Source organism: Acanthochromis polyacanthus, chromosome 8 (assembly GCF_021347895.1).
Source record: "Acanthochromis polyacanthus isolate Apoly-LR-REF ecotype Palm Island chromosome 8, KAUST_Apoly_ChrSc, whole genome shotgun sequence".
Lineage (NCBI taxonomy): Eukaryota > Metazoa > Chordata > Actinopteri > Pomacentridae > Acanthochromis > Acanthochromis polyacanthus.
In genome coordinates this window covers 14,019,346-14,033,924 of record NC_067120.1, presented here as the reverse complement: position 1 = coordinate 14,033,924, position 14,579 = coordinate 14,019,346, and the positions used below count along the sequence as shown (strand labels likewise).

Genomic DNA, 14,579 nt, shown 5'->3' with positions numbered 1-14,579 from the left:
TTATACAAATGGCACAAACGAAACCCAGTTGATGTTTTCTTATTGTTATCGACCTATTCATTTTAGTCTGATTAGTAAAATCGTTTTCTTATTCTTTATATCATCTAATAAATAGTATTTTTATTGTTTAATTGTATACAATAAATAGGGCTATTGTATTATCACTGCATTTTTTTTCTCACTTCATTTTTGTTGCATAAGTTTAAATATGCAAACTGATAGTGATGTTTCATTTCATTCCCAGATGAAAGACTTTCCTGTAAGGTCCTGGTCCACCCCACAGGCCCCTGATGGAAGACAAATAAAGAGAAATGTATCAGCTGCTGTGGAGCGACTTCACTATCAACTATCAACATGTTGGTAATGAACTTTATACATACCGAAGAAGCCCATGCCAGTAGAGGTGAGGCATCACATCAGCCTTCAAGTGGTACATTAGTCTCCTTTCTTTGGCTTGGTTGATGGGGAATGTTTCCAGTGGTTGTAAATTGTAGTCAAACTCTGCCAGAATTACTGTGTTGTAGCTTGTGACCAATGGACACGACGTGTACCCATCGTACTATAAACAAGAAAATTACTCATTAAGCATTTGCAGGTTTTTAAACAGGGATACATCTAAGAGAGAAGTTCCAGCAGTCTTCATACTTAAAGATACAAGTTACAGTTGATGTTCATGTGACATTTACCTTCTTATCAGGCTTCTCATTTTTCAGTACTTTGCTGATCGTTCTGTTCAAGATAGCAGACTGTGCCGCTAAGAAGAGAAAACACAGTTTAAGTTCTTTCCAAAGTGACCCAATCTGGACACTATCCAGCTATTTGATAAACAATAGGGTTGAAGTACACTGATGTCATTATCCTTTTCAGTTGGCTGGACACACACACACACGCATCCTTAAAGCTGCTGTCCGGAGTTTGAATCGCAGCATCTCCCGAAACACTGTTGGTCCCTCCCTCCCTCTGATTTCGCCCCTTTATTTGTGCACGCGCGCAGTACCTGACAGAAGTGCCCGGAGTGCTGCAGCATCTTGCCTGTTTTGCTGTTTTCCACTCTTCTACATTTAGTACATTTAGTAAATAATAAAGGAATTACGTTAGAATTCTGTATTGAGTCTAACTTGTCCTAATACCAAAATAACATGAATCTGCTAGGACGAACGAGTAAAGTTTCAATATGTGATTACACTCGTGTATCCCTCTCGATGATGTTGTTTATCAAACTTAGTGCATTTACGCGTGTATATGTGTTACATTGTTTATTTATTTCTATCTAGAGTTCAGAATTGCATGACTCCTCTGACGAAGAGTATGTCCCAGACGCCCCAACATCTTCCTCCAGAGGTCGGGCATCTAAACGAAGCCGTCAGGCGGGCTATGGAGGCCGTGGTCGGGGAGCGACGCGAGCACCCCGAGCCAAAAAACGTCCTGCAGTCTCTTGGCCTGACAAGCCGTGGGATTGGTAACTTTTCTGGAAGTTGCTGAGCCCCGATGCTCTCTCCTCCACAAGCAAAACAAATGTGCGCGCGGTTGCGTAGTGCGTAGCTCGCCCACCTCTGCATGGGCTTGCTTGCTCTGCGCGTAACCGTTGATTGACAGCATGACAAAGCTGAAGCTCGAACTTGATTGGTCGGCAGCGACCGGCGCTTTTTGGAATAACATGGGGGTCTATGAGAGGAAGGCGGAGCTCAGGAATAAATTTTCATATCGCGTTATACTAACTTTATATTATAGCAGGGGTGTCAAGATCCGTTCCTGGAGGGCCACTATCCTGCATGTTTTAGATGTTTCCCTCTTCCAACACACCTGATTCAAATGATCAGGCTCGTTATCAGGCTTCTGCTGAGCTTGATGATAAGCTGATCATTTGAATCAGGTGTGTTGGAAGAGGGAAACATCTAAAACATGCAGGATAGTGGCCCTCCAGGAACTGAGTTTGACACCCCTGTATTATAGTATCGAACTAGACTAACACATTTAAGCTTTGTTAAAAAATGATACATAAATTGAAAACAAACGGAAACTCCGGACAGCAGCTTTAACAGGTTGGTGTTCTGTCACTGAGCTGAAACACACTTACTGACAACAGCATCTACTGCCAATTTTAAGTAGCTAATTGACCTATTAAGTATTTTTTGGCTGACTCTGTTTCCTGAATATCCACGCCACAGAGTCCAAACATACAGTTGATGTGTGCTTCACTATTCTACTTCATTTTTAAATGTTTACTAAAAACTCTCTTCTCAAGTCCAAACGATGGCACACAGCTTTTATAAAAAAAACTACTTATAATGTCCCTCAGCCAAGAACTCAGCCATGCGTAACAGCCATCTGTTTCCATAGCTTCATAAAAATGTGACAACAAGCCAGTAGCCTGCTAAAACATTTGATCTAATCAGTAGTTGGAGATAATATTTACTGCCCCAAATTAATCACACTATGGACCTCTGACTTTGTGCAAGCCCACAATAAAATCTGATTTATAGTTTTTTGTCAGTTGTATTATGGCTGTTATGGCTTATAACAGGCATGTCTTTGAACTGGAAACTTACAGAAGAACAAAGAGTGCATGCAAACTCTAAAAACCCCTGGCTGGTCTACGGATCTGGATGAAATAGTTCACTGATGCAACAGTTCTAACCACTTACCTAATTAAAGTGTTTATTCTCTATATAGCAGCTGTTGTATGATTTCTCCAACACACTGTCATCACCTCTGAACATCATTTTCCCTAAATTTGTTGTCAGGACAAGTGAATCTAGACTGTAATCTGTAATTTTTCGATGTCTGAATTATTAGACGTTCCCTTTGGCAACACTTACACACTGGTAGTGATCGCAGTTTGATTCTACCTTCAACTGATTTATAAGGAACTAGTTACCTCAGTGCTAACATGACATTTGACTTTAGTACATTAGTAGCTTTTTGCATGTACAGGCCAATACGATGACATGATAAGGTGATAGTGTTGACTTTATTACACTAAGATTGCCAGGAATTTTCAGTCAGTTACTTAACAACTGCCAGAGAGGAAATCATACAAACCCAAGAAACATCTAGGCACACAGAGGTAAACTTTTTAAACATGTGTTTGTGTCAAATATCTCTCTGTGAAATGTAATGTTACAATCAAACACAGACATAAAGATAACTGAAGTGATGGCAGAACCTATCAGATACTAAGTGAAGTGTCCCTACATTACCTGAAGTACAGGGTGTGGTGTCCGTTTTCATATTTTTGAACGAAACAGGCTATTTTTCAATACAGTCATGCAGGACACTTGCTTTGAAATCACAGGATGTGCAACAGTCAACATGAAATAAAAGTTAGAACTATATGTAGCAACAGCATGCTTTCATCATTGTGTAACACAACGACAGTCACTTACCGACAGCTGCAGCAGTTTTTGGTGTGGGCAGGTTAGAGCAGTCACCAATCCCAAACACATTGGGATACTTGTTATGTTGTAGGGTCTCTTTGTTGAGATCCAACCATCCAGCCTCATCAGCCAGTGGACTTCCTTTAATCACCAAATGGGGTCCCATTGGTGGTGCAACATGAAGCATTTCATACTAATTGAGAAAATAGCAGAGAGGAGTTATTTACTGGAGTGTCTTGTCCTAATGTGTCATACGTTGAGGTACAAAGGGATAAAGTGTCAGTGTGTTTGGTTGTTTATATCACAACATCATCATGTTTCTAGCTGTTCTTTGAATACAGCAGTCAGTAGTAAACTATGAGTGATAACTGTTGTCACTGTTAGACAATTACCTTAATCACTTTGGTTTCACCTGGTTTATCAAGATTTTCAAACACAGCCTCTTGCTTGTCTGCCCGCACTTCAATCAGGTTCTGCCTGAGGTTCACTTGTAGGTCACGACGTTTCACGACGTCCCACAGTGAGTCAGCATATTTCTTGACCCCAAAAAGCACAGGTAGGGAAGTGTTGTATATTACTTTGGCCTTTTCCCTTTTTCCTGTCTTAGATAGAAGCACAAAAATATCCTCAGCAAATCTGGAAAGCCACATTGGACTTTACAAACTGTACAACATTATCATTAAATCCCAGAGTTCAAGTACCTTTCTGAGAAAGGCATCTGATAGATACATGATCTTCTGTGGAGCTCCAGGACATTTCACAGGAGAATTTGGGAAAGTGAACACAGCATTGCCCTCTTTGAAATTCTGCAAGGCTTTCCATGTTTTCTCCACAGTTTGGACTGAGTAGTTTGACCCTATCTTTGGATGTTCAAACCCCTCTGGCAGTCCTTTGATCTGCATATAAGAAGAATGTAAATTTATTGGAATGTAGGTGACTTAACATATAATGGCAACATTTTACTAGGTAACAGCAGAATAAATTAATGAAGCATGACCTCACCTTCTCATAATGGAGTTGTAAACCAAGACCCACAATCAGATATTCATAGGAGATCTGTTGAGTGAAAATAAAGTTTACATAAGAATAGACACACAGCAATCATCATACCTTTACACGCTTCATGCAAACTTCCGCTCCATGACATTGTTAAATAATGTTACAACTTCAGTAAACACTCTTCTAGACAAAGCAAACTTACTTCAGTCCCGTCATCTGTCCGGACAGTATTTGTGTCTGGGTTTATTTCCTGAACTTTGGATTTCACCCACTTCACTCCAGACGGCATAACACTTGCAGTGGGACGACCTGATGAGGCGACAGTTTTTGCACCGGCACCAACCAGGGTCCATATTGGCTGGTAGTAGTGCATCTGAAAGAGATGAAAGAGAAGATGTTGGATACTAACTTTGTATGACAGTTCTGAGTCACTACTTTTTAGAATTTCCAGTGCAAGCTGTGTTATAGTGATAGATTAAAAGCAGGATGGAAAATATACGGTTCTTGCCTCACTGGGCTCCACAACGGCCACATTCTCAGCTCCCATCATCCTCTTCATCCGTGCACTCATTGTAATGCCCCCACTTCCTCCTCCAAGAACAAGCATTTTGTAATGTTGTTTGGCAGAGGCACGGCTGCTCGTGTGAAGCTGGGAGATAAGGATGCCCGTGGAGGGGCATTGCCCCAGACGACGTAGCGCAGCCATTCTGGGCCTGAACCATAGGACACGGTTCTTGCACATACATAAGGTCATACTCAGTTATATTGTGTAGGGCTCAGACACAATCAACATCTGTCAACACGATGCACTTTCAAATTTGTTTCTCCACATTTACACTTTGTTCATCAGAGTTAGAAAATAATTAATTTAGCTGATGACCATAAAGGGCATTATAAAATACCCAAGTGAGGCTTCAGATTCAGATCACCTCTTTGACTTCTTTCTCACCAACTCAGATATTTATTCTGTTAACATTCAAAACAATGAAGTCTTGAATTTGATTGTGGTTTTAGCAACAACAGCTATTGTGTCAAGGAACCATACCTGACCTGATAAAAACACAGCAAAGCACACACAAATTTTCCCCTTTCAACAGTTATTTAAGCTTGTATTTCTTAACATGTTGTTTTTAAAAGTTAGAATAGAAAGGGGACCAAGTTAAGGCAGTGTTATGTATATACTGTACCATGTATGACTTAGTTTAACAGGAAATTTACAGCTGAGCACAAACAACTAACGTGTAATGACAAAGGTGGTTTTTTTTAAGATAAAATCTGTGACGCCTGATCTGAGCTAAACCACTGCTGCTGCATGCTGCGTAATTTCCATTACAACCATGTCTGTCCAGACATATACACCTGATAACATTACATCAGGGTACAGTTGCGTCTAAAAAAAAGACACTTACCTCGACCACCTGCACTGTTTTGCTGTTAATTAATCCAAAATGCTTGAGAGGGCTGAGAGGAATTCAGTCCCACCTGTTTTTTCTTCTGTACTGACGCTGGACTAGTACTTTGACCTCACTTATCAAGCCTTTTTCTCAACTTGAACTTGCAGTTGCTCGCCCCTCTGCCATTAGACCAATCAGGAATGACCTTGTTTAACTGCCAGTTTAATATTTTAGCTTTAGCATAACTTCAGATAGCACAACTGGCCTCTGTGAAACTACAGAGCTAACATCAGCTGTCTCTGTCTGGAAACACCTCTATTCACGCTATCAAGTCAGATTAGCTGTGATGACATATACGAGGCTCGCCTGCACACATAAATGCCTGTCATCACAGTGATCCCTCAGTTCTTATGCTTGTCACCCTAAAAACACCTTTTAGAGATGGACTAGCTAGCTACTGCTAGTTAGTGCTGTTTTCTCTTGGCTACTGCTGGCCTGAAATTAGTTTCATCTTAACCTTGATGTAGAGCGAACCACTGTCCCCTTGCATCACCGTTATACACAGCCTTTGGATTTGGACAGCGCTAAAAAAGCTGGCCTGGTTAATCCACTGCCTATAGAGCTGTCCAACCTTAGAGATAGGATGAGAAGCTTGGACATCCAGATGGAGCTCAGAGTAGAGTTGCTGCTTCTTCACATCAAAAGGAGACAGTTGAGGTGATTTGGACATCTGATATGAATGTCTCTAGGGGGACTTCCTATGGAAGTATTCCAAGCATGTCTGCATGGGAGGAGACCCTGGTGTAGACCCAGTACCCACTGGAGGGATTAAGTATCTTGTCTAGCCTGGGAACGCCTTGAGATTACCCAGAAAGAGCTGGAAAGCATTGCCTCCATGATGGATGGATGGATGGATGGATGGATGGATGGATGGATGGATGGATGGACGGACGGACGGACGGACGGACGGATGGATGCTGCTGGATGCTGGCAGGACAGCTAGGGCTGTAACCAGGTACTTGAAGGTCCACACCTTCCCAGTTTGTCTTTAAAGAAATCTGTTCTTACAGAAAGATAAATAAACAGATGATCTGCTACATGATGCCCTGAATGGATTTGTCTGATAATGTGTTCCTATCCGCCAAAATGTCCGCCAGCCCTTCAGGAAGAGTGGGACAACACTCCACAAGCATCTTCATTAACTCTTTACATTGCAGCTGTGTGTTACTATAAAAGGTCGACACAATGACTTGTCATTTCTAGTCTTTGACCTCACTCTCTATGCACCCATTATTCCCAACAGCTCTTGTTCATCTTGTTCTTTTGAAAGGTCAATACTGTAGTCAAAGAGAGTTGAGTGAAGCATTGAAAGAGAACCAGATCTGTGTCTATTATAGCCAATCAAAACCCAAATCAAGATGCAACTCCATATCGCCGACATTGTTATTCAGTCTATCCGTAAGGTGTAAGTTAACAGAGATGACAGGTAGCTGTAAAACAGCTGAGCAAGGAGTCCAGTGTCAGTCTAGTTTACAGCTTTTGGATGACTACCAGGTCTGAACATGTTTCCTTGTACCGAGAAATCTGTCACCGCTAATGATGTGGCTGCACAACTCTATTTTAATTTATATGTAAAGATTTCTTTGTGTGAAATTAGTATTTATTACTTTGAGATTGTGCTTGTGTTTTTCTTTATATTATACAATGCAAATGCAAACATGTATGTTGCTTCGTCAGATGCATAACAGATGATCATTAGTATTCCAGTTTGTGGTATTGATCAACCAAAAAAAACAAAAAAACAAGCACTACTAACTTAGATGTGTCATTTAAATAGTGCAACATGGTCTAAATACTCATCTCTTGTCTGTTTATTAACTTGGGTTTGCTCCAGATGGCAGCTGCAACACAAATAGAACAGCACCAACTAGTGTCAGTGCTGACAGAAATACTGCAACAAAGAATAAGATCAGCTGAAATGCAGGAGTTTCAATCTAGGCAGTGTATTTGGGTTTTTACAAATACACCAGGTGGGGGAGCTATAATGATAAAGATGATACTTGGTGTGAAACAAGAAAACTGCAAATGAAAACATTAAAATATAGAAGATGATAAAATTACGACTTCCTTCTCCTTATTATTAAGCCTTATAATAACATGGATACATTCTGCATCCTAAATCAATTTTAGCATATTTTCAAAAGTGATGACATCACATCAGTTTTATTTGTTGTTATATATCGTCCTCCTGCTCCTTATTCTGAGTTTTTATCTCAATTCTCAGACTTTTTATCTGAATTAGTGCTCAGTTCAGACAAAGTTATTATTGTGGGTGACTTTAACATTCATGTTGACATAGACAGCGACAGCCTTACAACAGCTTTTAATTCATTATTAGACTCAATTGGGTTTTCTCAACATGTAAATAAACCAACTCATAGTTTTAATCACACTCTTGACCTTGTCCTGACTTATGGCATAGAAATTGAAGAGTTAACAGTATTTCCCCAGAACCCTCTTCTTTCTGACCATTTTATGATAACATTTCAATTTAAAGTAAAGGATTGTATAGCAGCTGAGAACAAATATCATTACAGTAGGTGTTTGTCTGACAATTCAGTATCTAAATTTAAGGAAATAATACCCTCACTGTTTACTTCAGCAACATTTACTGATAAATCAGAAGGCAATTATTATTATTTTACCCCCACAGAAGTGGATTATTTTGTTAATAATGCTTCAGCCTCACTGCGTACAACTCTTGATAGTGTTGCACCTGTAAAAAAGAAAGTTATATCTCAGAGAAGACTTGCTCCTTGGTATAATTCCCAGCTGCGGACTTTAAAGCAGGCATCCCGAAAGCTGGAAAGAAAGTGGTATTCCACTAATTCAGAGGAAGTGTATGTGGCTTGGAAAAATAGTCTAGTAATCTATAAAAAAGCTCTTCGTAATGCCAGGACAACTTATTATTCATCTTTAATAGATGAGAACAAGAACAACCCTAGGTTTCTCTTTAGCACTGTAGCCAGGCTGACAAAGAGTCAGAGCTCTGTTGAACCTTGTATTCCTTTAGCTTTAACCAGTAACGACTTCATGAGCTTCTTTACACATAAATTAGTTATGATTAGAGATAAAATTAATCTGGCCCTTCCTACAAATGTCACAGATGCTTTTGAATTGGCTGTTAGACCTGATGAATCTTTAGAATTCTTCACTCCTATATGTCTCTCTGAACTAATTTCAACAGTTTCTACATCCAAACCATCAACATGTCTTTTAGATCCTATCCCAACTAGACTCTTCAAGGAGATTTTACCTTTAATTAATTCTTCAATGTTAGATCTGATTAATCTCTCTCTAGTAACAGGCTATGTACCACAGGCTTTTAAGGTTGCTGTCATCAAACCTTTGCTTAAAAAGCCCACTTTAGATCCAGATGTGTTAGCTAACTATAGACCGATATCCAACCTACCATTTCTCTCTAAAATTCTGGAAAGAACAGTTGCAAATCAATTATGTGAACACTTACAAAGGAATAATTTGTTTGAAATGTTTCAGTCAGGCTTCAGAGTGCATCATAGCACAGAAACAGCTCTAGTGAAAGTTACTAATGACCTTCTCATAGCATCAGATAATGGACTAGTCTCTATACTTGTTTTGTTAGATCTTAGTGCAGCGTTTGACACAATCGACCACAACATTTTATTACAGCGTCTAGAACATTCAATTGGCATTAAAGGGACAGCACTGGACTGGTTTAAATCCTACTTATCAGATAGGTTCCAGTTTGTGCATGTCAACAATAACTCTTCTGAGCATACTAAAGTTAATCATGGAGTTCCTCAGGGTTCTGTCTTAGGACCGATACTTTTCACATTATACATGCTTCCTTTAGGCAATATTATTAGGAAGCATTGTATTAACTTCCATTGTTATGCAGATGACACACAATTGTATTTATCTATGAAGCCAGATGAAACTGATCAGTTAGCTAGACTGCAAGATTGTCTTAAGGACATTAAAACCTGGATGACTTTTAACTTCCTACTGCTAAATTCAGACAAAACTGAAGTCATTGTATTTGGCCCCAAACATCTTAGAAACTCGCTTTCAAAGCAAATAGTTACTCTGGATGGCATCACATTGGCCTCCAGTACTACTGTGAGGAATCTTGGAGTTATTTTTGACCAGGACATGTCCTTTAACTCACACATAAAGCAAGTCTGTAGGACTTCCTTTTTTCACCTGCGTAATATTGTAAAAATCAGGAACATTCTGTCTCAGAGTGATGCAGAAAAATTAGTTCATGCTTTTGTTACTTCCAGGCTTGACTATTGCAATTCCTTATTATTGGGTTGTCCAAATAGCTCTCTCAAACATCTACAGTTGATCCAAAACGCTGCTGCGAGAGTACTGACAGGAGTTAGCAAAAGAGATCATATTTCCCCTATACTTGCCTCTCTTCACTGGCTTCCTGTTAAATCCAGAATAGAATTTAAAATCCTTCTTCTGACATATAAAGCTCTTAATAACCAATCTCCATCATATCTTAAAGATCTGATAGTACCTTATTATCCTAGTAGAACTCTTCGCTCTCAAGCTGCAGGCTTACTTGTTGTTCCTAGAATTTCTAAAAGTAGAATGGGAGGCAGAGCCTTCAGTTATCAGGCGCCTCTCCTGTGGAACCTGCTCCCAGTTTGGGTTCGGGAGGCAGACACCCTCTCTATTTTTAAGACCAGGCTTAAAACGTTCCTTTTTGACAAATCTTATAGTTGGGGCTGACTGGGTGACCCACAGGGGTTCGGCTTGTGTCTTCATTTGCACAGCTGACTCCTTCTTGGACGTCCCTTCGTTCTGCCTCTAGTCATGCTGCTATAGGCCTATAGGCTGCTGGGGGACTTTTCTTGACGCACTGAGCCCTTCTCTATCTACCTTTACATTTAATATGTATACCGTTATTGCAGTACATTCACTCTGTTTCCCCCTGTGCTATTTCTCCGAGTGTCCCTGGTCCCAGAGCTGGATGCTTCAGATCTGCGGTTGATGTTCCACCAGCTGGTCCAGTCTCCACCATGTCCACTGTGGGATGCTGTTGCTGACCTTCCTCCAGCCCTCTGCTTCCAACTCCCTTTTTCCACCAGTCAACTCTGCATTGCCTTCACTATACTGTTATGCTAACTTACATACTGTTTGAATTTTACTGCTAGCTATATATGGAGTATGTTTAATGTCAGAGCCGTACATCATAAGAGTAAATTATGAGTCAGTTTTCAATGTTAGCTTATACTTTGTCTGTGTCACATATCCTGTCATGCATGTATCCAAATGTGTGTTGTGTTTTCCTTGCTTTCCCACCCCTCCCTCTTCTCCCATCCCTCCCCTTTGCCCTCTTCTGTCCTTCTCAACCCGCCCGGCCAGCAGGCAGATGGGTCCCCCCTATATAGAGCCGGGTTCTGCTCGAGGTTTCTTCCCTGTTAAAAGGGTGTTTTTCCTTGCCACTGTCGCCTTTGGGCTTGCTCTGGGGGTCAGGCATTTGGGTTCTGTAAAGCGTCTTGAGACGAGTTGACTGTAATTGACGCTATATAAATAAAATTGAATTGAATTGAATTGAATCAGTGAAATAGTAAATCAATCAAAAAGCACTTATGAAGAAAGAAGGGCTAGAATTGTGTTCAGGATTATGAATAGTGTATACTGAAAGCCTTTGTAAGGGACTTAGAGCAAGTTTTTAAACCAGGAAACTGTTCTTTCAGAGTTGTCTTTGTCAGTTTTTGTTTCAAGGGCAATTCAGAGAAGCATAATTAGAGCCTACTCAACATTTTCCACAGCTCATAAATTTAATCAACACATTGATGCTGAGAAGAACAACATCAACTGTCTGTGTGTGTTTGATGAGATTGAGAGAGAAAGAGAATCCTTATATCGAACTCTGCAGGCCAGTATTAAACATCTAAAATGCTGAAATTGATCCCTCAAGACCACATAGATTTTAGGCCACCTGCAAGCTCAACTACCAAAAATCATCCCTTCTGTCAGCTGGGACTCACTGATCAGATAACATCTAATACTGATCAACCTCTGACCAGCTCTGCTCTCCAACCACTGATCCCAGTCAACCACATTATTACATTAACAAAAGGCGCTGGAGGAACACCGAAGGAATCAAACCAAAACTCAAAACAAATTCCATTGCTATCTGGGGCCGAACAATGAACATAGATTGACAGAATTTCTCTCCGTTGTCAGAGTTACAAAGCAGATACAGATCCTGAACACACTGTGGCCACAGAAATAAGATGTCATGAAAACCAACAGAGGAAAGAGTCTGTGGTCTCTGCATGACAAGTGAGGTGGAGACAGAGATGCACGTCCTCTTAGCATGAGGCTAATATAAAAATATTAATGAGGAACCATTTAAATGAGTGAGATTCAATGTGATTTTTTTATAATTTATAGCTTGTAATTGCTTCATCTGCTTCCTATTTGTCCTATAACATTATTTATTTGACTTGCAGCATATGCTGTTTATAATCTTTGATTTTGATTTAAATGTTTGAAAATGCCAGTGTTTACTGCTATGCATACTGGTGTTTCACTTGTTAATTACAAACTTCACAGAGCTTGAGGACAATGAGACACAACAGACTGTATGAGTAGAGGGACTACGTGTCATAAACTGAGGGAGACACCATTAAAACATAACTGAATATGACTAAAAATCACCGATCCTATTATACACCAGTCAGGCATAACATTGTGATCACTGGCAGGTGAAGTGAATAACACTGATTATCTCTTCATCACGGCATCTGTTAGTGGGTTGGATATATCAGGCAGCAAGTGAACATTTTGTCCTGAAAGTTGATGTGTTAGAAGCAGGAAAAATGGGCAAGTGTAAGGATTTGACTGAGTCTGACAAGGACCAAATAGTGATGGCTCGATAACTTGGTCAGAGCATCTCCACAACTGCAGCTCTTGTGGGGTGTTCCTGGTCTGCAGTGGTCAGTATCTATCAAAAGTGATTCAACAGTGGTGAACCGGCAACAAAGCCATGTGTGGCCAAGACGAATTGATGCATGTGGTGAGTGAATGATGACCTGTGTGGTCTAGTCCAAGAGCAGAGCCACTGTAACTGAAATTACTGAAGAAGTTAATGCTGGTCCTGACAGAAAGTTGTCCGAATAAACAGTACATTGCAGTGTGTTGCCTGGGGAGCACATGACACCCGAACCTTGCGTCCTGCCATCCAAATGGATCTTACTTTAACACGTACCACCTACCTAAGCATTGCTGCAGACCATGTACACCCTTTCATGGAAATGGTATTCCCTGATAACTGTGGCCCAGTTGGATAATGTGCTGTGCTACAAAGCAAAAATGGTTCAGGAATGATTTGAGGAGCACAACGATGAGTTTGAGTTGTTTACTTGGCCTCCAAATATCCCAGATCTCCAAAGCAGCAAGGCTGGAAGGTAAGGGTCTGACCAGTTGAAGTAGGCTGCAGAGGATTTGTAGCCACTTCGACATCCAGGCTTCTCCGGGAGATGGGAATACGTGGGAAGGCCCACCAGCAGACAATCAAGGACCTCTCCAGAGTGGACAAAGAGAAGGGACTCCACCTGGGCCTTCAGGTGAGTAGACAGCTTATAGGGGGTGAAACTGTGATGCTGGGATTCACTGCTGAACCCTCCGGAGGTGTCGCGCCCACTTGATAACCCACAGGATGTCCTCAGTCACTTGACCATCCCACAGAGTCTTAGGTATCTCATGTATGCAAGAAGGGATATCGTCACCTAGTCCTGCACAACAGATCCAATCCAGCATCTGTGGGATGCGCTGGACAAACAGGTCCAATCCATAGAGGCCCCACCTCACAACTTACAGGACATAAAGGATCTGCTGCTAACATCTTTGTGCCAGATACCACAGCACACCTTCAGGGGTCTAGTGGAGTCCATGTCTGGAAAGGTCACGGTTGTTGTGGCAGCAAAAGGGGGACAAAGATAATATTAAGGAGGTGATCATAATGTTTTGCCTGATCGGTGTACATAATGCACAAACAAAACACAGTTGTAGTTATTTTATTTACTTATTCGTTTTTATTTTACTTAACCCTCATGTCGTCCTGCAGGCCAGAATTGATCAGTTTTAAAGTTTGAAAATGTGGGAAAAAATATATATTTTCACACTGAAACTTCTGATGTCCACATTTTCAACATTTTTGGGAAATCTTTGAACATTTTTTGGTGGAAAAAATAAATGTTAAAATGTTTCTTTAAAAACATTCACAAAAAATCAACCAAAATCCAACGAATTTCACTGGTTTTGGTTGATTTTTATGTGAATGTTGTTAAAGAAAATGTTAGAAGTTCTACTAATATACATGTAATCACTTTAGATATTTTAGGATTTTTTGGAAGATTTTTACAAATTTTTTGAAAATATTTACAAGAATTTTCTTGCCAAATTTGGGGGATTTTTTTTCAAATAAAACTTTAAAGGGAAACTCTTAAGGAATTTTTGGAATTTTCTTCCTGAAGGTTTTGCAAATTTTCAGAAATTTGGGGAATTTTTTTTGCTGAAATTTTCAGACAAGGAAACAATAATTTTGGTGCCCATAAATGAAGACCACAAGAGGGTTAATAAAGACATTTTCTTTTTTATCAACTAATAAAATGTATTTTAAATTTATTCTATCTAACTATTCATTTTAGTATGCTTAATAAAACAATTTTCGCATTATTTTTATCCAGTGAAATTGCAATTATTTTGTACTGTAAATGATAGATAATACTATTGTACTACCGTT

The 14,579-nt window shown here is 40.0% G+C and overlaps 1 protein-coding gene across 1 annotated transcript; it reads right to left on the bottom strand.

The window, feature by feature from the left end:
* Positions 1-148: 148 nt before the first annotated feature.
* Positions 149-5,222, bottom strand: LOC110946439 (sulfide:quinone oxidoreductase, mitochondrial-like). The gene is made up of 9 exons (XM_051951731.1): positions 4,885-5,222; positions 4,579-4,749; positions 4,380-4,433; positions 4,079-4,273; positions 3,770-3,979; positions 3,387-3,570; positions 687-754; positions 381-559; positions 149-287 (listed from the first exon to the last, which is right to left on the bottom strand). Exons 1-9 carry the CDS (start codon positions 5,128-5,130, stop codon positions 230-232), a joined length of 1,365 nt encoding a protein of 454 aa, XP_051807691.1. The 5' UTR covers positions 5,131-5,222; the 3' UTR covers positions 149-229.
* Between the last annotated feature and the right edge of the window lie 9,357 nt (positions 5,223-14,579).

Excerpts from the sequence above, each read along its gene's own strand:
- LOC110946439 (XM_051951731.1), bottom strand. The coding sequence starts at position 5,130 with ATGACCTTATGTATGTGCAAGAACCGTGTCCTATGGTTCAGGCCCAGA. Across the intron at positions 4,434-4,578 it reads GGACAGATGACGGGACTGAA|ATCTCCTATGAATATCTGAT; the intron begins GTAAGTTTGCTT and ends TTCACTCAACAG. Across the intron at positions 755-3,386 it reads AAAAACTGCTGCAGCTGTCG|CGGCACAGTCTGCTATCTTG; the intron begins GTAAGTGACTGT and ends TTCTCTTCTTAG.